Source organism: Pituophis catenifer, unplaced genomic scaffold (genome assembly GCF_029215685.1).
Source record: "Pituophis catenifer annectens isolate HBS135680 unplaced genomic scaffold, rPitCat1.0.hap2 SCAF_2, whole genome shotgun sequence".
NCBI classification, from domain to species: Eukaryota; Metazoa; Chordata; class Lepidosauria; order Squamata; family Colubridae; genus Pituophis; species Pituophis catenifer.
The window spans coordinates 167,337,733-167,360,857 of record NW_027256882.1 but is presented as its reverse complement, the minus strand read 5'-3'; the positions used below and the strand labels follow the sequence as shown (position 1 = coordinate 167,360,857).

Here is a 23,125-nt window from a genome sequence, read left to right as displayed (position 1 = left end):
CTAGATGAGGGTCAAAGGAAATTCACAAGTGGCTGACTTAGGTCTCTTGTGGGAGCCCAAAAATTCCAAACTGATGACACATTTAACCCCACCCTCAGGCTCAGCCTGCAGGTCTGCCACACCTATATTCCTTGCAGTTTCTTATCATTATTCTACAGGGATTAGCTACTTTTGCAATCAATAGTTATCATTGTGGGATTCATTGAGGCTGTGTAAATAACACAGAGACATCTCACAAAACTCCCATCATTTTTCAGTTTTTTTCCTTCTTTGAATTATGGGAGGAAGTAGGGAATATGGCCCCCTCTGGCAGCACATCCTAACTTTCTTTGTATCTTTCTGGGTTTCACATCTATTCCTATTTATTTATTTGACTTTGGGCAGCTTACAGCAGTTAAAGAAATACATTGTCTTTTACTTTGCAGATTTACCCAATGCTCATGGCTTGGCTGTGGATTGGGTCTCTAGGAACCTTTTCTGGACCAGCTATGATGCCAACAAGAAACAGATTAATGTTGCCCGGCTAGATGGCTCCTTTAAGAATGCTGTGATTCAGGGACTGGACAAACCTCATTGTTTGGTGGTTCATCCTCTCAAAGGGTAAGTCTGAGTCAATCAAGAATGCTGACAAAGTTAAACAATAGGGTGGAGTTTCTGAGAAACAGACTGAAACACTTTCCCTTTCCTTTTTAAATTAACAGCTTTTTAGTATTATTTCTGAATGTATTAACTACATGTTATTTAAACAAGCTCCATGAATTGAGGTTTAATGGTGGTTTATTTCACTCCAGTGCAATTACAACTAATGGCAGTTTATGTGGAAATGTTAAATGTTTCTTGCTTCCTTGTTGTAAATGCATCAGAGGGGAGCAAGGTTCATGAGCCCAGGTTCTTCAAGACATATCCTCATGACATAACATATCCTTTTGTATATTTCCACAGTGAATGTATAATCTGAATAGGGAATTAAATGGAAAAATTGGAATGGCAATTAATGTAATTTCCCTGCTTCTTTCTCAGGATTTTACAGTGATTGGATTTTCTTATCTAGTTTTCCTACCTTAACATTTTTTTTCACTTTTAGAAGTAAAGAAAAGTTAAAAAAAGAAAAAAGTACGAGAAATAAGGTTTATTTCTACAATGCATTTCCTTTTGTAACCTTAGGATCTGCAAGAATGTAATATAACATATGTCCCATAATTCCAGAGTTAGATAATATAACATTCTTTAGGTGTTTAGCCGTAACCTTCAAATTTTTGCTGGAGGGGATCTTTCTTTGGCACGTGCTGAAGTTCTTAAGTATTGCTTGTTCTGTTCTATTTTAAGCTCTTCTTGCAAGATACTTATGACTTGACTATTCTGTTTTGTTCTTTTGTTCTCTTTTTAAAAGCAAAAGTTGGGGTTTGGGAAGTCATTGCTTAAATTTTCTGAATGAATCCAACAGGCATGCTTAAGTGGATTTACTTGATGCCTAAGCCCCATAACCGCCTCTGTTGCATCTAGACAGTCTTCCTTTATCTTTAGGCCATGCACAGCCCAGTAGGAATAGCAATAATTGTATTCAAGAGTCTGACTCCCTTCAGAATTAAAACCGCTGTTTTTGAATGATATAAAGAAGCTGTTTTAGAGAGAGGTCCTTTTCATGACTGAAAAACTGTCTTGAGGTGTATCAAGGACTGGGTATGTGTGAATGTGAACCTACCAGCTAGTTTATGACATATTATTAGGCAAGGTAAACTCTTTTTCATTTGGCAAGAGACTGTTCATCAAGGAGATACCTGCGTTGGAGGGGTCCTTGGTGCTCTCTGAGCTTGCTTGTTTTCTTGCTAACTAGGTAACATCATCAGTGCTAGTAAGAAGTGCTGTTTGCTGTCAGTTTATATTCTGGTAACTTGCCTGTCTGTGGGTGAGGGCGGTCTTAGAGATTCTTTGGTTGGGCTGTATACTGATGGCTCTTTGGCAGTTTCTTGATTGGGGTATTGCTTACTTGATTGTTGGTCTGAAGTTAACCTTGGAGCTAGAGCCAAGGTGGCACAGTGGTTAGAGGGCAGCACTGCAGGATACTTCAGCTGACTGCTAGCTGCTGTTCGGCAGTTCAGATCTGACCGGCTCAAGGTTGGCTCAGCCTTCCAAGGTCGGTAAAATGAGGACCCAGATTGTTGGGGGCATATACTGTCTCTGTAAACAGCTTAGAGAGGGCTGCAAAAGCACTATGAAGCAGTATATGTCTAAGTGCTATTGCTATTGCTATTGCTAATCTATGCTGATCTGGGTGCTGATTACTGCTGGAGAGGTGCTGGAGCCTTTTTTCTTCTCTTGGGCTGGCTGATTGTCTCTTTTGCATTTCTCATCTTCAGTAACTTTAAGATGGGTGGACTTTACCTCTCAGAATTCCAGGAGCATGCTGGCTGAAGTTGAGAAACATTCATATAAACCTTTTCTCCACTTGACAAAATGTTTGGAAGAAAGGAGATAAATTTTGATTTGCTCTCTACCACCCAACTTCCTGTAAGGCGTTCTTTTCTTCAGATGAACTCTTACCAGTGTAAAGCAAATGGCAGGGACCTTTCCAGGGGATAATCAGCCAATGTGGGGAAGGGTATAGCACTGAATGGTGGTTCCTTTGTTTCATAGGAAACTCTACTGGACAGATGGAGACAGCATCAATGTCGCCAACATGGATGGAAGCAACCGCAGCCTTCTCTTCACCAACCAAAAATGGCCTGTTGGTATGGAAGTCATTTGCATTGTTTCTGTAGTAGCATCATTATGTGAAATGACGATAAAATTCATGGCAATGGTACAATTTGCATCATCTCCATAATGTCAGTACAGATGTCTGGTTTATACAATTAGAAATGACAGATTGCTCCTTCCTCCTATTGGTCTGTTACTTATTAAGGCCACCCATGACAACGGTTTTGATACAACCTACCCTTGCTGCTTACTCTTTTGAGTCCATGCTAAAATAATAATAATAATATATATATATATATATTAATGTCAGGGCTCTCCATTGACTACAAAGAAAACAAGCTGTACTGGATAAGCTCTGGCAATGGCACCATCAATAGATGCAACTTCAATGGCAGTGGTTTGGAGGTGTTGGAGACTATGAAGAACCAGCTACGCAAAGCCACAGCATTGGCTATAATGGGTAAGAGACAGTGGACAATGTATGTTTTTTTTTTCCTCATGCTGCAATTTGCATGGAGAGTAGATCTTATGTATTTCTCATTTTTGTGGGCTCATTTACCTAGAACCTGTTTGTGTTTAATAGTAGAGAACATAGATCTCATTCCCTAAACTTTTGCTTTTGTTTCAAAAGCATTTGGTCTTCTGTATTCAGAAATTACTACATTGTTTTCCAAAAGGTATCATATTGAGGCTGTGATTTCCATAATTAAATCTCCATGATACTTTTTATCATAATACCCAATTGAAAGTATCTATATCTAAGATGTACTGCGTTAGTATTCATATAACTTATTTGGGGACTATATTCTTCAATCTATTTTACCACTGCTAAAAATGTATTTTACAAAGAGTTAAAGTCTTAAAAGAAACTGATGCTACAGAAGTTAAATTCCTTCCTTTTAGTACCTAAGCACAACTTAGCATGATGGTTAAAGCTTTTAACAATGCTTTTAATATAATGTACCTGTATTTTATAGCTGCATGTGTGGAAACACATATTTAATCTTTTTGTTAATTTACATACACAGGGATGACAGTAGATCTTTTTCTGGCTAATACCAGAACCAGGAAACCAGCAAGCTAATGCTACAGCAATTTTGGGAAACTGATATTTAACTATCTTAGTTTAACTAAGTTTACCTGCTGGTTTATATATACACTAAAGGAAACAGCCCAAAATTAGATGTGCAATTCCAGGAACTCAAGATTCTCAGCTCTAGCCAGCCTAGCCCATGTTTAAATTAAAATAAGTGGCTTGCTGGTTTGGAACAAAATTCATGTAGTTCAGTACTACAAGGTTTGAGCGCTTAAATTCATTGCATTGATGAATAAAAATCAAATGAAAAGCATCTTAATGAAGAAGAATACCTTTTAAAATTAATTATCTTTAATATAGGTTAAGAAAATTTTAGCGAGTTCTACAGAAAACAGTTACTCATTTAATGACCACTCATTCAGCAGCCATTCAAAGTTATAAATTGTGCTGAACAAGGAAGACTCACAACTGGTCCTCGTACTTTTGACTGTCGCACTATGTCCATAGTCACATGAATGTAATTCAAATGATTGGCAACCAGCTCATAATTGTGAGATTGCAGCATCCTTCAGTCATATGATTACCATCTGTGACGTTTGCTGCTGGTATCCCAACAAACAAAGTCAATGATGAAGCCAGCAAGCCAGCAAGAACATGTGACTGTAGGATACTGCAACTGCATGCGGTTTGCCTAGCAATAACTAGGAGTGCCAGAGTTGCCGTCCTAAATCAATGCAGCCACACAACATTGCACTTTACAACTGTGATGCTTACTGAGAAAACATTTGGACCATTAGTAAGTGAGGACTACTGTATGTTAAATATACCTCACCACTCGTTTTAGCCACTCGTTCCAGCTGATTACTGGTGGTTCTTTGGTTACAGCCATTTGTTCAATGACTGTTCAAAGTTATCATGGTAATGAATGAATGCATCTACAATAGATCTGCACAGTTACGGCCAACGCAGCATATCTTCAGTCACATAGTCACAATCTGCTCACTTGGCGCCCAGTTTGAAATTATCATGTTGTTATAAGCACAGTGATCATAATTTCCAACATTCTTTCAGCTTCCCACAAGCAAAGTCAATGGGGAAGCCAGAAGGAAATCAGAAGTCACAGTCATGTGAGGTTCTTGCTTAACAACCTGGTCCTCAATAAATGATGGCAACCAGTACTGCCAAGGTTTGCCATTGCTAAGCACCTCAGTCATGTGACATCGCACTGTATGACCTTGTTGCTTAACAACAGCAATTCCAGTCCAGATTGCTGTCTTAAGCCAAGGAAGACCTGTAACTTTCTTTTGACTAATCAACTAGAATCTTTGTAATCAACTAAAATCTTTCAACTCTTCTTTTTTCAGTCTTCTGGCCAAGGTATAATTGTTCCACACGTCATTTTTCTTCCCATCTCGCTTTCTCCCCTAAGTCCATATTGGTAAAATGGGAACAATAAAACACTTCTTTACTGGATTTCTAAAATTGTGAAAATAATTGCCGTGTCAGTATGTCTGAGTTTATAAAATGGGGAGCAAACTGTATTCTTTTCATTGTGAGTTCCCTCATGGCATGTGTACGCTTTCCCCTTTCTCACTTAGGTGATAAGTTGTGGTGGGCTGACCAGGCCTCTGAAAAAATGGGCACCTGCAACAAGAAAGATGGATCGGAAGCAGTCGTGTTGCGCAACAGCACCACTCTTGTAATGCACATGAAGATCTATGATGAGATCATCCAGCAACAGGGTGAGTGTGGAGGGTTCTTGAAATACTGATGCCAGGCAGCTCTGCTTGGTACAAGAGGAGAGGCTGAAGAAGTAGGTTGCAAGGAAGCATAATGGAGACTCATGAATCAGGCAGCACACAAAATGAATCAGGCAGCACACAAAAAAATTGGGTGAATTTAAATTCATATAATCTGCCTGCCAAATCCTAGGAAGTCTAGTTTTGAATTGGTGGCATTTTGACCATTTTGACCAAATGAACCACACTTTTTGAGGCCCATGACCTTGGATGTCCGTGTGGGATGATGTGTACTTACCCAAAAGTTTGTTTCAAATCTGGTAACATCACCAAAATCTTGCAAAACTCTTGGCAGTCTCAAAGGACTCGTGACATTTAGCATTTCCAATTGAAACACAAAATTTAGCTGGGGTGTGAGAAGGTGTTGGCCTTTTAAAATCAACTAATTGGTTCATTTTGGAGGGAGAGGGTGTCATATGGAGAAACTTCAGAAGTGTTCATGCCTGGAGACATTTACTTGCCAATTCCTTCTTTGATTTTTGTTTGGCTGTAAATGATCATATATGTGACCATCTGGTTGCAAAAGAAAATCTGGACTTTGATATTGTGTGATAATTATCCCCTTTTAACTTTGCTGTTATTATGGTTTCAGGTGTCAACCCTTGCAGTGTGAACAATGGTGAATGCTCACAACTCTGCCTTCCTACATCAGACACTACTCGTTCCTGCATGTGTACAGCTGGCTACAGCCTGAAGAGCGGGCAGCAGTCCTGTGAAGGTGAACAATTATAAGGGGTAGTTCTGTCTAAATGTGACCTGCAGGCATTGTTCTCCATTCCTGGAACTTGTCTAGTTTACTTCTATGAATCTTGAAGGGCAGCTCCCTCCTTTTCAGTTTTTTCACCAAGGCTTCTAATGAGCTTCCCATGGTGTTATCAATATATCATGAGATGGCAAAGTTGACCTTAATTGCATATGTTCTTAATAGGAAGTTGCAGTCAGTCCTGGCTTTCTTTACCTTCAAGAAATGTGTTTCTAAATATATCTTCTGTCTTCTTCACACATTCATTCTTCATGTAGACTAGATGAGGGGGAGAAAAACACTGGTGTCACCTAAAATAGATAAAGTGGGATGCAGCCTTAAGATGTGAAGGAGAAAAAAAATACAGAATTGCAGGACTAAAAATGATAGGATACAATCCTTGACAATTTCACCCCCTATTTTCAGGATATAGCAATTAATCTTTGCACTCATCCAAAGAAAGGCGTATTCTAGAAGGGATATTCAGAAAGCCCATTTATATATAAGATTCATCTTTCTACTCTCCCTTCTCTGGGAGGCACTCTAAAAAGGCTGTGGATAATGGGTCCTATCTTAATCATGATCTCATAATTTTGGTGGCAAGGAATGTGATATGACACTAGAAAGGAATACCTACTATCATTACTACTATAATACTATTTGTATAGACCAACATTGATAGTACAAAGTTAATAGTTTAGTTCCTGTTGAGGAATTCCTGGCAGCTGTTTAGTGCTTCCTTTCAAAGGGAAAACAAAGTCCAGCTAAAAAATAAACAGTTTCCTCCACACTTCAATCAATATTGACTTTGCTTATCTTTTTAAGTAATAATTGACTAGAGACACACAGGTGAATTAAAATTATGTTTTATTGTTTCCATATTCTAACTTTCATCAAACTAAAACTTAAATCTCTCATCACTAATTTCTTTTCAGTTCTGTTCACATGTCACATACGTTCTATACATTCACATAGATCACAGCTAAAATTGTAAAAATGAAGGTTTGGTTTCATTGCAATACTGGGTCAATTGTTTTATGGGGAAGTGGAGGACAAACGGTACAAGTAAGGGGGAAAATAAAATACTTAAATTCTACAAAACTCAGAGCATTAATTTTGCTTCTTGGAGATTTCAATAAATCTCTAAGAAGATTAGCTTTTGCTAACCCCACAGCTTTAAGATAGGATGAAAAATCATAGCAGATTGAAAATAATTTCTCTACCAGACAGTAGAAGAAAGCAGACCCTGAAAGTCTGAAAAATAAATGCTATATTCAAGAAGCTTGAAACAGGCCTTGATCCCTTGGTCACTTCTTGATTGTAATAAAAATTTGTGTGGGTTGTCTTCTCACAACCCCAGCTGTTGTTAAGGATTGTTCTCATTAATGAAACATTGCCTATTTCACTTTTTTCCAGCCTATTGGCAGGAACTCAGGGAGTTACAGAGCAAAACAACTTGGACAGATCCAAGTTAGGGAAGAATTGTTTTAGTCTGGAATTCTCCTGGCAGGCTTTTAGGCCAGCTCTGTGGATTGAAATTGTTTTGAGATCAGATGGTCAGAATAGAAACAGACTATTTGCATATAAAGGTTTCCATTCTATACATATTTCCTTGTACCTCTATCCTTCTGATAAATTTGTTAAGCTTGTGACTGTTTCCTTTTTCCATGCAGGTGTTGGCTCTTTCCTCCTCTACTCGGTACATGAGGGCATCCGCGGCATCCCATTGGACCCCAATGACAAATCTGATGCACTAGTGCCAGTCTCTGGGACTTCACTGGCTGTCGGCATTGATTTCCATGCTGGTAGGTAGCAAATACCTGCAATGGGTTAGCCCTCTTGGGACTCTCAGTTTGAGAAGGATAAAGGAACAGCTCTCTGAAGAAGGATAAAGAAGCTGTATTGATGGAAGACATTAGAGCTGATGGGGAAATTGGGCTAATTGCAAGTCTTAGTCTTGATTTTCTGTGAAGAGATGATGGTTAATTTGATGGGTTGCCAAAACAACAAGAACAGAGTATAGGTTTGAGGTATCAGAGTATACAATGTATTCTGTATCCTCATTAGAGAAAAATCAAGCCACAGAACTCATGTGAGGAAATCAGAGATCACCATAATTCATCTCATCTCTGATTAAAAATGTCTTCGGTAACCAAACAAGTTATTTATATTTAAGAGGTAAACCAAAACCGGCATAGTCTTGAAGCCAATCCTAAATTATGGTTGAAGATGGAAACCGATTTCCTTAGAGGAGAAAAAACAGTTGATATGGGCACAAACAGGTCAAGATTAACTTAATGCCCTTCCTTCACTAGCCATTTTTTTTAGCATTCAGCTTTGAGCTTCTACTTGAAATCTTTTCTGAATCACTACCCAGAAGTCAGTTTGCTATTACACAGTACATTTCCAAAGTAATGACAAAAACAGATGTGAACAAACTCTGTGCTTTGTTTGCTTTAATTCAGGGACGAACAAATATTGAACAAAAGAGATTTAGTGCATTTTACTAAAATGGTAAATGTATGCAAAAAGAAAAAGAACTATTTCGAGAGATTTGTTTCTTGATGAGGACAAAATCTTAGCCTTCAAACAACTACGGTATACTTATGAAGAACCGTGTATTAAGCAAAGATTAGTTATTAAGTGTGTCTCATGCTCCAAAGTATTCTTAGAATGATATGCATAATACTAATTAATACTGTAGCTAGTTAGATGTATCAGTGTACATTGTACCAGAATTTAACGGTAGAATTAAAGTTTAACTTCAAGCTTGAGATTATGCACTTTTCTCAAGATGTTTTGTTTATGGTCTTTGTGGCTAAAGGTATTAGCGGCCCAAGAATGCTGCTACTCTGCTTGTACTGATTTGAATGTACTGTCAGGTGCTGAAAAGAAATGGGTTTGGGGAACCCAGGAACTGATTTAGGGGATTATCAGGTGACTCAAATAATAGTTGCTCATTGCATAGAATCCCACCAAACCTCCTCTTTCAATCTCCCATGTGTATTTTTCTCTCCTTCAGATAATGACACAATCTATTGGGTGGACATGGGTATGAGCACAATCAGCCGAGCCAAACGGGACCAGACTTGGCGAGAGGATGTCGTGACCAACGGCATTGGCCGAGTGGAAGGGATTGCCGTGGACTGGATTGCAGGTGTGGCTGCGTAGATGAGCAACTGAGTGTGGGAAGGAAACCTTCCTTCTCACGAGAAACAAAGGAAGGAGTAATCCATTAAATCCCAACCTTGTATCTCTTTCCCTCCAGGAAACATCTATTGGACAGACCAGGGCTTTGATGTCATTGAAGTCGCCAGGCTCAATGGTTCATTCCGCTATGTAGTGATTTCACAAGGATTGGATAAGCCACGTGCCATTACGGTACACCCAGAGAAAGGGTAAGATTCCTTTACATTGAGCACAATTTCTTAGACTGGCCATAATAGAAACAGGTTGGGAGCATTTTGAGGCATTTGAACGATGATTATATTGGAGGTAGAGAAAGGCAAGACTCCCAGTTCTGGGAATAGTCATCCCACTGCTTTAAAGGCCATCCAATTGGAAAAGGCTATTCCTAGATCCTGCATGGATATTAGGTTGACTTTTTGCTTTATTCCTTTTTTTTTTTTTTTTGCTACCATTAAACATTGCAAACTAGTGGCAATTGTGGCTGAATACATGATATGTTAACTGTTCTGGGGCTGTCTGTGTCCACTCTTTCAGATACCTTTTTTGGACAGAGTGGGGCCAATACCCTCGCATTGAACGTTCTCGGCTGGATGGAACAGAGCGCGTGGTCCTCATCAACACCAGCATTAGCTGGCCCAACGGGATTTCTGTTGATTATGAAGTAAGGTCCTGAAGCTGTGGGCGTTAGACACAATGATGCTTGTCTGTACAAACAAAAATCATAGTTGAGAAATGAGTGGCACATTTAGCACCTTAGGAATGCCTTGCCCCATTGTACCCTTAGAATAACTGCAAATAAATAGGATTATGTGCTTTAACGCAGAAACATAATTCAGCGTCGTGGTAAATTAAAATTCATACATGATAATTCTGCATTTCTGCAATCCAGCATAATCCTATTTTGTTCAAAACATTTGTTTGTTGAACAAATTTGTTTGTTGCTGAAGGTGTTATCTGGCCTGGTAATGAAATGTTCAGAAACCAACCCACAAGCTTGGAGAATGAACCTTTACTCTCATCCTACATCTGAGATACAGATATTCACCACTATTGCCAAGCATTTGTTTGTGTTAAGAAAAGGAACCTAGTAATGTCACCTGCTGAGTTGGAGTCCTGTTCAGTTCTGCCTCAACTTCCGATCTTTCATGGCTTTAAACAATCTCCATCCCACTGGAGTAGCAGCAGTTCATATGTCCATTTATTTCCTTGCTGGGATATGATTTGAGCTTAGGGGAAATGATAAATGGTTGGGAACTGATTGCCTGCATTTTACATTCTCTTTGGTATCCTCAGTTATGTTATATAATTTGCAAGATGGATTGTCATCTGGGTCTCTTTTTAGGATGGGAAACTTTACTGGTGTGATGCCCGGACAGATAAGATTGAACGCATAGACCTAGAGACCGGTGATAAGAGGGAGGTTGTCCTATCCAGTAACAACATGGATATGTTCTCGGTATCTGTCTTTGAGGATTATGTCTACTGGAGTGACAGGTTTGTGTCTCAGTGCTGTGACTCATGTCTGGAAGTGTTTTGCCAGCAACTGCATTTCTTCCATGTTCAGATAGAACTAAGTTCATTACAGATTTATATTGTTATATCTTTCTCAAACCCCTTCCATGCAAACCTATTTGGTCTTTTGAAGGGGAAATATGCTGAATTTTACAGATATACATGTGCATGTGTCCAGTTTTAGATCTGTTAATTGAGGTGACGTGTGGATGGATTATGCATAATATTTGTGTGTAAGATACGTAATATATCAGAATGCATGCCCGTTTAAGCATGTGTATGAACTGAAGATTTGTGTCACAGTGTTGTAAACAAAAGTTTCCTCATTGTGTTTTGCTATGTAAGAGCTATGCTGGTAGAGTAGAATATCTCATAGTTGCATGCTTAACTGTACCTCCTTCTAGGACTCATGCAAATGGATCCATTAAGAGGGGCAGCAAGGACAATGCATCAGAAATTGTGTCTCTACGCACAGGAATAGGAGTGCAGCTGAAGGACATCAAGGTCTTCAACAGAGCCAGGCAAAAGGGTATGTGGAGAATCCTGCACACACAAGGGATTGAGTGGCAGTATGGGCAATGAAGGTGGAATTTGTTACCCGAGTTAAAACCACCTGAGACGTAGAAACAGGCTGTAAACCAACCTAATGCTGGCTAATTTTTCTTGTATCCCTTTTCTACAGGTACCAATGTGTGCGCGCTGAATAACGGTGACTGTCAGCAATTGTGTCTGTATCGAGGAGGAGGTCAGCGGACGTGTGCCTGTGCCCACGGAATGCTCTCGGAGGACAGTGTAAGCTGCCGTGACTACGACGGGTATCTGCTCTATTCGGAACGGACCATTCTCAAAAGTATCCACTTATCTGATGAAAACAATCTCAACGCGCCCATTAAGCCATTTGAAGACAGTGAGCACATGAAAAACGTCATTGCCTTGGCCTTTGATTATCGCTATGGCAGCAAGGGCAGCAACCGCATCTTCTACAGTGACATTCACTTTGGCAACATCCAGCAAATCAATGATGATGGAACTGGGAGAAGGACTATAGTTGAAAGTAAGTTATTTTGGATGTTCCCTCCCACCCTTTTTGTTTTTTGGATGCTTCCTCCAAAGCGGCAATCCGATTGGAGGAAAGCTTCAGAAATAAATGTGTCATTACAAAGAGAAACTCTCAGAAGAGCAATTACAGGGGAAGATTATTTTTGTGTGGGTTGCGGGATCCGCAGGATTAGGGAGCCTCATATTTCCAGTGCTGTGGCATTGCAGCAGATCACTTTTATTAAAAGCCAAAATTCCAGGATATTAAATCACTATTGTAAGTCTCTGCATTCACAATAATTTATAAAGGCTATCTCACTAGATTTTCTTTCAGTAGTTGGAATGTTTCTTGAAATAGGTATATTTGAGAATATAGTTGTGCAACTTTCCTTCTGATTGATGGAATTTCTGTCCAGCTTCTGTTCACTTTGGGCTTCACCAAAATTGGTGCATCCTCCAGATCGGTTCACTAACAGGATGGAGAAGCTGCTGCAATTCAGCCATAGGAAGAGAGTAGGATGAATGAAGTGGTCCGTATATGGAACAGCTGATCTCAGATAATTAATGTCCAAAGAAAATATGTATGTTTGGGGTAGATACGGAGTGACACATGGCTGTTTTGTTTTGGATAAAGACCACAATGAGATTCAAGTTTTGGGGGTAAGAGAAGAACAGGAAAAGCTAAGAAAACAGCAGATCAGGGAAAATCTGGGAATTGGGCCAGTGGGGATGCAATTTAGGGACACTAGCAGTGATGTAGTTAAGGGGAGGGAAAGAAAGAACTGAAAAGAATGGGTTAGTGGGCCAGTGGAATATTCCACTCTGGCAGCTGTTTGGGAGAAAGGGGAGAGAAATGGCAACTCTCATTAGCCTTGCCTTAGCTGCCTTATAAAATCACCCCAGGATTCCTGTGGGTTTTGTTGTGGCCTAAACAAATATATTCCCAGTTTTGTCCTTCCTGAAACGCAACCTATCTAGTACTTTTGGAATGTAGTGTGTTGTTAATGAAGACTCTAGTGTACAACTGTAAATGGATTACATCACTCCACTGTCAGGGACATTTCATGAGGCAAAAACATGGCCACAGTTTGTTTTGGCTGTATTTGTATCATTATCCTAGCTGATGTGTCTTAATGATTTGTTCAAAATGCAGAAAAAATAATCCCTATATCGAGGTTGAAGTATACAGTACAACTGTAATTTGTCTCAGCCATAAAATAACTTTTGTTTTCCTCCTCTGGTGTTTATCACTAACAATAGGCTGCAGACCAGTCTGTTGAATTAAACGTTTCTTTAATTCTGCCCTTTTGACAACCGTTTTAATTTTATTCTCATCTGAATTAAATTAGTGGATGATACGCAGATCTAGATACTTTGACCTGGAAGTTGGAGAGAAGGTATACACATCCTTTAACTCATTATGTGGATTACATTCTGATTTCTTACTTAATATGCAAAAATTCCTTAAACGTTCTCTTCTAAAAATGTGCGGTGTCTATCACCATAGAAACCACTGCAACATTTTCAAAAACAATGGAATGTGTGAATAAAATGTTACCTTCTTCTAAAGTCCCTCTCACCCCCACAGGGAACAGTTATTACCTGGAGAAGGAGCTGAGTGGTGAAACCTCCTATCTCTTGATGTTTTAGTCTTTTAGGAGGGAAGAAAGCATATCTATACTTTTGGGGGATTTTGACAGCTGTTATAAATCAGGCTGCTCTTGACTATGTGTTGCCAAATAATTTTCCATTAGGGAAAAGAATGAACCGGTATAGCGATACTTTCTTGTCTCCAGGAACACTTAAATACTACAAGAGGCATAGAATTATCTCCACTCCATATCTCCTCCAGATGACATTTGTTATAACACAATGTATGACATGTTGTTATCATGCAGTGCTATGTTTTGCTTTGGCCTGAGCAGAGAAAGGTACCAGAAGAGTATTTAATGTCCCACAACAGTTCTTTCATTTGTAACATCTGGTTTCATCTTTAGAACAGACACTGAGCTGACAATAAGATAACTTGGGCTCTTTTGCAAGGAAAACCTTTTCAGCATTCAGACAATACACTGATTCCTAACTTCCTGCATTTGAACAGAAAAGGATTCCATTCATATTCATCAAACATGGGGTTTTTTTTGGTTCTGTTCTTCTGTTTGCCTTTCCAAACTCTATGAAGTCAATGGCTGTAGAAGTAGGGGGGACTTTATAAAGTAATTCTCTTCCTGGGGTGAAATCCAGTAGATTCTGACAGGTTCTGGAGAACTGGTAGCGGAAATTTTGAGTAGTTTGGAGAACCGGCAAATACCACCTCTGGCTGGCCCCAGAGTGGGGTGGGAATGGAGATTTTGCAATATCCTTCCCCCAGGAGTGGGGAGGGGATGGGGATTTTGCAGTATCCTTTCCCTGTCACACCTATCAAGCCATGCCCACCAAGCCATGCCATGCCCACCAAACCGGTAGTAAAAAAATTTGGATTTCACCACTGCTCTCTTCCATATGTAATCAAAGAGGCAAATTAGAATATAATATGCAGAGAAGAAGCAACAACCAAAAATTAGTTTATAGTATGCATCTTTATGTAATTATATAAAATATGATGATGGTGGTGATGATGATGATGATGATGATACAATTGTTATCTATAACAGGCTTTCCAAAATCAGTATTAGGACGGCCCTTCAAAGTCATACAATATGTATGTATGACGGTTTAGTTTCCCAGACCTTTTCAAAGCATAAGATAGAGGTGGAGAAGAGTAAGCTCTTCACCAGTAATTTAAAAACCATAGCAAAGGTCTGAATTGTAAGATGTAATTTTCATAATGAAATTATTGTAAAAATGTTAACATACAGAAGTTCTGAACATGTATACTTGCTCCCAATTCCCACTTTCCCTGTTTAATATTTATTAGTTCCTCCTAAAGCTATTAATATATAGCTCTGCTAGTAGTTACAAACTTCTAAGTGAACTCCTATAGTTATGTATCTATGGCTCTATTAATTTCAATTACCAGCACACAACATTTGTTCCATAGTCTATGGGAGAAAGCAGAATCCTATTTCAATGCTAGACAATGGTACAATATGGCTTAGGTTCTTCCTGAGCTAAAATGTCTATATGAGGCCTAAATGGGAAAACCTTTCCGTAAAATTGAAGGTTTTTTAAAAAAATTATTAAATTCCACTGTCATTTAGGAGGATAGCCGATTAGGCAATGTCCCTTAGCTCAATATTAGGGGGTTGATACTTTGCTTCTGCAATTAAACTACAATTGGTAACTGCAGTTGTCAAAGGCCAAGCCCTTCTTGATACAGATGCATCTGTATTTTAGTCCAATGTAATTTTATTTTCCCAAAGTACGTCTCTCAAGAGAACAGATGTGTATTTTAGGGACTCTTGGTAAATCCAGGGCTATGACTATAACTAAGGTCCCAGTGGAAGATGGGGAGGAACAAGCCTTTTTCTGTGGGTAGGATGACCTCTGAATTGCTTTATGACATTATCCTGGGACAAGGCTTTCCCAGTTTGAGGCGGTTCTTGGACACAGCATCTGCTTTTATTGCTCAGACATGATTCCAGACCCAATGATTGTGGAATGAACTACCATACTTTTCGGAGTATAAGACACACTCCCCCCCCCTAAAAGAGGGTGGAAATGTTGGTGCGTCTTATACACTGAATACAGCCATTTCCAACCTCACAAAGCTCCGCCCCGCTCGTCCCATTTTTGTGAAAAATGGGCCCATTTTTCACAAAAACAGGGCACGCAAAGGCTTTGGGAGGCCTGCAGAGTGCTCCTGGGGACCAGGGAGGGCAAAAACTTTTTTTTCCTTGCTTACCTCATTGAAATCTTGGTGCATCTTATACACTGGTGCGTCTTATAGTCCAAAAAATACGGTACCTGATCCCCAGGGAATTCTGAATGAGATTCTTGGGAAGACTAGGAAGTTCAACACCCAAAACTAAAAAAACAAGCAGATTCTGTATATAAAGAGCAATTCAGGGAAAGGAATAGAATAGCTGTGGGCATAGAAAACAATCATTGGAGTATTAAGATTAATTCTATGTTGTGCAATTATGCCAGATTCTTTGGGAGTTTGCCCTCAGGATGGATACCAGGTAGATAATAAGTCTTGGTGGAACTACTCTTCGGGGTTGAATCCCTAATAAAATACATACCGAAGCAAAAGATCTCACTAGGCAAACCTCTGCTTTGTTAGATCAATTGTACTGGGGGGGAAAGCACTCAAAATCTGATTTGATTGATTGTGGTTACTAGCCTGAAGACAATATCAGAAAAGATAAGAAAGAGGCTCAGAAAAATGAGTTGAGTGTCTCAGAACAAGAATAAAGAAAGGATGGTTGAGAAGCAGAATAAATTAAGCAATAAATATATTTTTCTGATTTGAGTTCAAATTCTATAAGGAATTAGAAATCAAAACTTTCCCTTACCACTCCTAGATTGGTAGTCTGCTGGAAGGATTCAACCAAATGAATGTTTGAGGAATGTGTCAGAGCCTCCCATTCTTGAGATTCTCAACCTTAAATAGCAATCCTGTTCTTATTGGGAAATTCCAAATTTCCTTTTGAGTTGCTGTATGCCTAACAAGTCAGATTACCATTTCAGATGGTATGGGGAATTTGGGAGGGAAGCCCAAGCCACTTTCAAGCAATGTAAGTTATATATATGTATAAGGATAGTGTTAGACTAGACATGAGAGCTGGCTTTAGAGAACATTCAGCAAATCTATTTAAAAAGTGTATCATGGGTAGCATACTATGCTCAGGCTGAATTTGTTAAATAGGTGAAAGAAAAACAACAACCCAGTAATGACAGTTTACTGCTTCATACCCATTTGGTGCTAAAAACTTTATAATTTATGTGATTTGACAACTTTGGCATCCTTCTGAGGTCAGTAAATGAGGACTCGGATTGATGGGGGCAATATGCTTATTCTGTAAAAAAGCACTGTGAAGCGGTATATAAGTCTAAGTGCTATTGCTATTTGTAAATTTTTGTTAATACAAGACTTTGCAGATCTTTTTGCCATATACGTGTTCCAGTGGTGGGATTCAAACCTTTTTTTACTACCGGTTCTGTGGACATGGCTTGGTGGGCGTGGCATGGCTTGGTGGGTGTGCCAGGGGAAGGATACTGTAAAATCTCCATTCCCACCCCACTCCAGGAGAAGGATACTGTAAAATCTCCATTTCCTCCCCATTCCAAGGGAAGGTTACTGCAAAATCCCTATTTCCTCCTGATCAGCTGAGACTCGGGAGGCAGAGAATAGATGGGGGTGGGGCCAGTCAGAGGTGGTATTTACCAGTTCTCTGAACTACTCAAAATTTCCACTACCGGTTCTCCAGAACTGGTCAGAACCTGCTGAATACCACCTCTGACATGTTTACAGAAAAACAGTAAGGTTGAACATAAGCAGAGAATGTTCATTTTTAATCTTTTTCAACATTTTCCTATTCCTGAACATTATAGGGAGGATTTAAAGAACAAAATTGGGCTTCACACAAACTGCCTTGCACATTAATTCATCTGCTGTTTCCCAGAAAACCTTTCTGGCAATATTATTCATAAATTAGTACTCAGGCCAACCAGTAATGTCAATTCACAGCCAGAGGTATTGCAACAACAAGCATTCAATATAAAACATAGTTCAAGTGGAAAAGATAATTTCAGAAGTTCAAGCTTGGGGGAATTTTAGGCGAAGTATTTTCCAATTTAATTGAAAACTAGGCAAGAACTGGTATGCATTGTTCTTCCTTTTTCTTCTGCATACCACAGATAAAGCTTTTTAACATTGCTAAAAAAGAAAAATCAAGCTTAGTAATGGAATGAAATTATATTTTCATTAAATCCTTGTTACACGCAAAACTATTTGCGCTTAGTTTCATTAGAAATAAAAATGTAGGTCAAGTTTATTTTAAATTGTAATTATGAGTTGATTTTTTTTTTTATTAAAAGCAAGTAAGGAAATAGGTGTAAAAGTTTCTAAAAACTAAAAAGATGTGATGATGAAAGGTTTGGGAACCCCCTACTGTGTGTTGCATTAAGTGGTTGCTAGGTGCTTTCAAGAATTATCTTTGGATAATTCTTTGGGTGTTTCTTCACCTTCCTGGATACAAGCACAGAGTGACCCAGCTCCCTATCAGGCAAGTGGATTACTAAATATGAACACTGCCCACAGATTAGTTCTAAGAGGTTTCTTTGAGGTAACAAAATTTAGAGCCACAGGACATCATGTTGTTTCTAGCAGCTCATGCATGTAACACAATTTTGGGAATGTTCTGAGAAAGGCATGGTCATATTTTTCTTATTTTTTTGTTGATTTCTCATGTTTCTTTCATATGGTTGTCCTGTTCTGCTTCCAGCAAAAGGAATCCCCCTTCTTTTCTTGCGTATTGAGTTGTATGTATAAATTATAGCAATGATTTTAATGAGATTTTAAACCCTTTTCTGCTCGTGGGCATTTGTTGGCTGCTGGCAAGGAAGGAAATCAAGCTCGTACCCAGCGTGTCTCATTTGCTTTTTCAAACAGTGGCTTGGGGCCTACCAGGAGATGATAGATTCATTTCATTCAGAGATGAACCAATTAGTTTCCTTCTGTTAATTAACTTGAGGGAGGAAGGTTGTGATGCCCAGATATCAGCATTCCTAGATGGGAAACTGCCAAGTGACTTGTCCAAGTGTTGTTTCTCCACCATTAATCAGTCGGTCCAGTGAAAGGAAACATGGAGGATGACTTTATTGCCAGATATGGGTGAACTACAGCACCTCTGTCAGCTAGATGGCCACAGGTTCCCCATCTATGTTTGTTTGTTAGATTTACTTGCCACCCATCTCATTTCAAAGTGACTCGGAACGGCTGACACCATTGAAAGCATTAAAACCACAAAAGATCAAATATTTCTAAAACAATTAAAATAGAAACCAGAATCAAAATAAAATTATAGTTCAAAGATGGGGCAACAGGATGCATGAGAGGGAAACTCAGATTGCCTTTTAATTCATCAATCACCTCCAGTGTGATGATCCCCTCTTGAGGCCCAAAGCTGTCCGGCAGAGCCAGGTCTTCAGGCTTTTGCAGAAGGTCAGAAGGGTGGAAGCCAATCTTACCTCAAGAGGGCAAGATTTCCAAAGGGCAAGGTGGCACATGTGGGATGGGCCAGTCCAGGGGTGAAATCCAGCAGGTTCTGACAGGTTCTGAAGAACTGGTAGCAGAAATTTTGAGCAGTTCGGAGAACCGGCAAATACCACCTCTGGCTGTCCCCAGAGTGGGGAGGGAATGGGGATTTTGCAGTATCCTTCCCCTGGAATGGGGTGGGAATGGAGATCTTGCAGTATCCTTCCCTTGCCCCGCCCACCAAGCCCCGCTCACAGAACCGGTAATAAAAAAAAATTGGATTTCACCACTGGGCCAGTCCCAGTGGGGTTGAGACGGTTTTCCAAATAACTTGGCCCCATGCCATGCAGGGCTTTAAAGGTAACAACCATCACCTTGAATTGCACTCTAAGAAAACTGGCAGCCAGTGCAGCTTGCAGAGCAGTGGTGTAATATGGGCCACTGTAGGGGTCCCAAAAACTGTTCCAACTATAATGAAAGGTAGTAAGATTTTTGGCCCCTAAATTAGATTTGGGGGTCAGTCAGTTGATAGGAGTGACTTAGAATAACTTTATTGTCATTTTGAATGTACCCTAATCAGCATACATTAAAATGAAATTTTGTTGCATACAGCTCTCAAAGACCATTACTACAGAGTCATTTGGCCTTGAATTGAGAAGCAGTGTGTTAACTGGGCCAGTGCTGTGGTTTGAAGGGATATGGTGGGTACACCTTGATTAAGGATGCATGGCCAATTTAGAGCATCTGTGAAATGTGGAGAGAGGTACAGGTATTGCATGCTGAAGTAGCCATCCCCATAAGGCCTTTGACTTCAATAATACAAGGAAAAGGCCTAGCAGTTACACAATCCTTTTCTTGAAGCATTTTTCAATTACCAGAGGTAAATGGGGGGGGGGATCTCCTTGCTTTGATACAAATTAAAGTGCTCAGTTAAGAAACTGAGGCACTAAGAAATTCATGGCAATTTTCAAATTTCAGATAAGATCAATAATTTATTTGTGCTAAAAAATTTTGGTAAATCAATAAAAGGCAAGCTGTCAAGTTCTGTTTGTGGCAGCTGATTTAGTAAGTAAATTGTCAGAACAAAAGCCATATTAAAGTGGCCAGAATTTGTTTTAAGGATTGACTAAGCCCCAGAATAATGTCATATATTCAACCTCTTGTTGTATGTTGTCTATAGTGTGAAGACCACTATGCATTTTCTTGTAATATACATATACAGTATAAGATGTATATAAAAGATACATATATATTTCTTTATGTGTTTATTAATCAGTGCAGTGGGCTCTCTAAATTGTTAACAAGGAGATAAAACTAACTAGTTTTTGCCACACTTCCCTCCTTCATCCAATATCTCTGGAATCTATCCTGTTATAAATTTGGGATATTCTGTGCTCTACATTTTGAGATGCATTGAAAATTGCTTATCAAGATAGGTTTATTTTCTCTGCTACGTTTGAAGAATGAGGGGAAAACAGATATAAATCTATGATGTATTTCAACCCCCACATTTATTTTAGATGAAAGACAGAAAGAAGCAGCAACAAATAATCAGAATCCTCTCTGAGGACTCACAGGCATATGATTAGAATGGCATAGGTTTCTCATGATGAATTAGTTTTGTCAAACTAAACCAGGTTTTTGAACCAAGCAGCAGGGAAATGGGAGATCATTCTTCCCATTTGTTGAAATTAGGTAGGGTAGCTTTCATGGTAGCAGACAATACAGATACAGGTAGTGTACAACTTACAACCACAACTGAGCCCAACATTTATGTTGTTAAGCGAGAAATTTGTTAAATGTGTTTGCCCCATTTTACGATTTTTCTTGCCAGCTTTGTTAAGCGAATCACTGCCGTTGTTAAATTAGTAACATGGGTGTTAAGTGAATCTGGTTTCCCCATTGACTTTGCGTGTCAGAAGGTCGCAAAAGGGGATCACTTGACTCCAGGACACTGCAACTGTCATAAATGTGAGTCAGTTGTCAAGCACCCAAATGTAAATTATATGACCGTGAGGATGTTGCAACGGTCATAAGTGTGAAAAGTGGTCATAGGTCACTTTTTTCCAGTGCTGCTGTAACTTCAAATGGTCACTAAATGAATTGTTGTAAGTCAAAGACTACCTGTAGTTCATTTCAGATGTTTTCTGTTTTGTTGGGTCAGTTGTACTGGGGAAAAGTGATGTGGACTGTGAGGCAATATCAGGACAAAATAAGAAAGGGGCTCAGAATAACGAGGAGTGGCTCAGAACAAGAATGAAGAAGTGAGAATTGGGAATTGGACATACTAAATAACAAACACATCCCATTTTCCCTTTAACAGATGTTGGTTCTGTTGAGGGATTGGCTTATCACCGAGGCTGGGATGCCTTATACTGGACAAGCTATACTACTTCTACCATTACACGGCATACTGTGAACCAGACACGTGTGGGAGCTTTTGAAAGAGAAACTGTGATCACCATGTCCGGAGATGACCATCCTCGAGCCTTTGTGCTGGATGAATGCCAGAAGTAAGTTCCAGTATCCCTTGAGTGACTGAAAAACAACACCTCAGAATCAGTGGGGCTCATTCATACACTCATTCATTTCCTTGTTCATTTGATGATATATATTTTTTTGTTCTTCATACTACTTTCCTGTAAGGATTTCACATCAGTGGACAGCCTTAAAATGACCTGAATCCATTAAAACAAAAATGAGCACCTTAACAGCATTATAAACCAACCACCGTGTTAAATATATTCCCCAAGTCCTATGCCGTTCTTTAAAAAAAAATAAATTCAACTCCTGAATTTTTCAAATAAAAGTTGTCACTAAAGAGAGGTTATTCTGTTTCACACTTGTATGGATAAAAAGCTCCTGAATTAGTCTTGCTTTGATAAGTTTAAGGCATGAAATATGTTTGGATTTAGCAATGAACAGTGTTATCTAAGCAATCCTTCAGCATATGCATTCCTTTTTGCGTAGGTCTCCAGATGAAATAGAAAATATTTCATTTCTGCTTAGCATCGTATACTTGGATAAATTGTGGCTACTTTGGATTATGCATTACTGAAAACAAACCATCTTCAAATTATAACTTACTGATTTGCTCAGCCAATATAACTTAAGATGAATCATAGTTCAGATTTGAATGTAATAAACCAATTAGCTAAAATTCAAAGGGAATATTTACAATTTCCCCTTTATAGCTGTGCTAAAGGGGGTATGGGAATGGGATACATTAATTTGAGGCCTGTGTCTGTCACTACCATGTTTCCCTGAAAATAAGACCCTGACTTATATTTTTTTGAACCCTGAAATAAGCGCTTGGCCTTATTGCCATGTGCTCAAAAGCCCGATTGGGCTTATTATCAGGGGATGTCTTATTTTGCGGGAAACAGGGTAAATCATATATCTGAACTAGCTCACTGAATGCGTTTCAGGCCATGAACTTTAAAGGCCACCATCATTATTTTTAATAGTAATAGCAATAGCACTTAGACTTATATACTGCTCCATAGTTCTTTGCAGGACTCTCTGGGTGGTTTACAACATCAGCATATTGGCCCCCAACAATCTGGGTCCTCATTTTACTGATCAGGATTAGAGGCTGAGTTAATCTTGAGCCCCCTCAGGATTGAACTCCTGACTGTAGGCAGAGTTAGCCTGCAATACAGTATTTTAATCACTATGCCACCAGGGCACCTTAAAACTGAGTGAATATAAGTTAACAGCCGATTCTGCAGTAAAATTTTTTAAAAAGTATAATCTCTGCCTTCATAAGCCTATCTGTCATGATTTGGGATCAGATTCTAAATATTGCTCAGAGTATATGAAGCTGATTACAGCAGTGAATCCTAAATTAGTTGTGCTGTAGCATTATATATTGCCATAGCCAGATCCTCCTTCTCTAAAAAGGATGCAGGGAATATACCAGCAACTGGAGATCCAGGAGAAACCACCTCACTCCACCCAAGGCGTTGGCT

At 39.2% G+C, this 23,125-nt stretch overlaps 1 protein-coding gene across 1 annotated transcript in view; it reads left to right on the top strand.

Annotated features, from left to right (window-relative positions):
* LRP1 (LDL receptor related protein 1) overlaps positions 1–23,125 on the top strand; it is a 331,544-nt gene that overhangs the window by 238,012 nt on the left and 70,407 nt on the right. Inside the window, exons 31-43 of the mRNA XM_070938005.1 lie at positions 426–600; positions 2,635–2,729; positions 3,008–3,157; positions 5,332–5,475; positions 6,125–6,250; positions 7,948–8,079; positions 9,297–9,431; positions 9,543–9,672; positions 9,998–10,124; positions 10,806–10,957; positions 11,380–11,504; positions 11,658–12,029; positions 21,478–21,667. Of these exons, the coding sequence (XP_070794106.1) occupies positions 426–600; positions 2,635–2,729; positions 3,008–3,157; positions 5,332–5,475; positions 6,125–6,250; positions 7,948–8,079; positions 9,297–9,431; positions 9,543–9,672; positions 9,998–10,124; positions 10,806–10,957; positions 11,380–11,504; positions 11,658–12,029; positions 21,478–21,667 (2,053 nt within the window). The remainder of the gene's footprint in view (positions 1–425; positions 601–2,634; positions 2,730–3,007; positions 3,158–5,331; positions 5,476–6,124; positions 6,251–7,947; positions 8,080–9,296; positions 9,432–9,542; positions 9,673–9,997; positions 10,125–10,805; positions 10,958–11,379; positions 11,505–11,657; positions 12,030–21,477; positions 21,668–23,125) is intronic.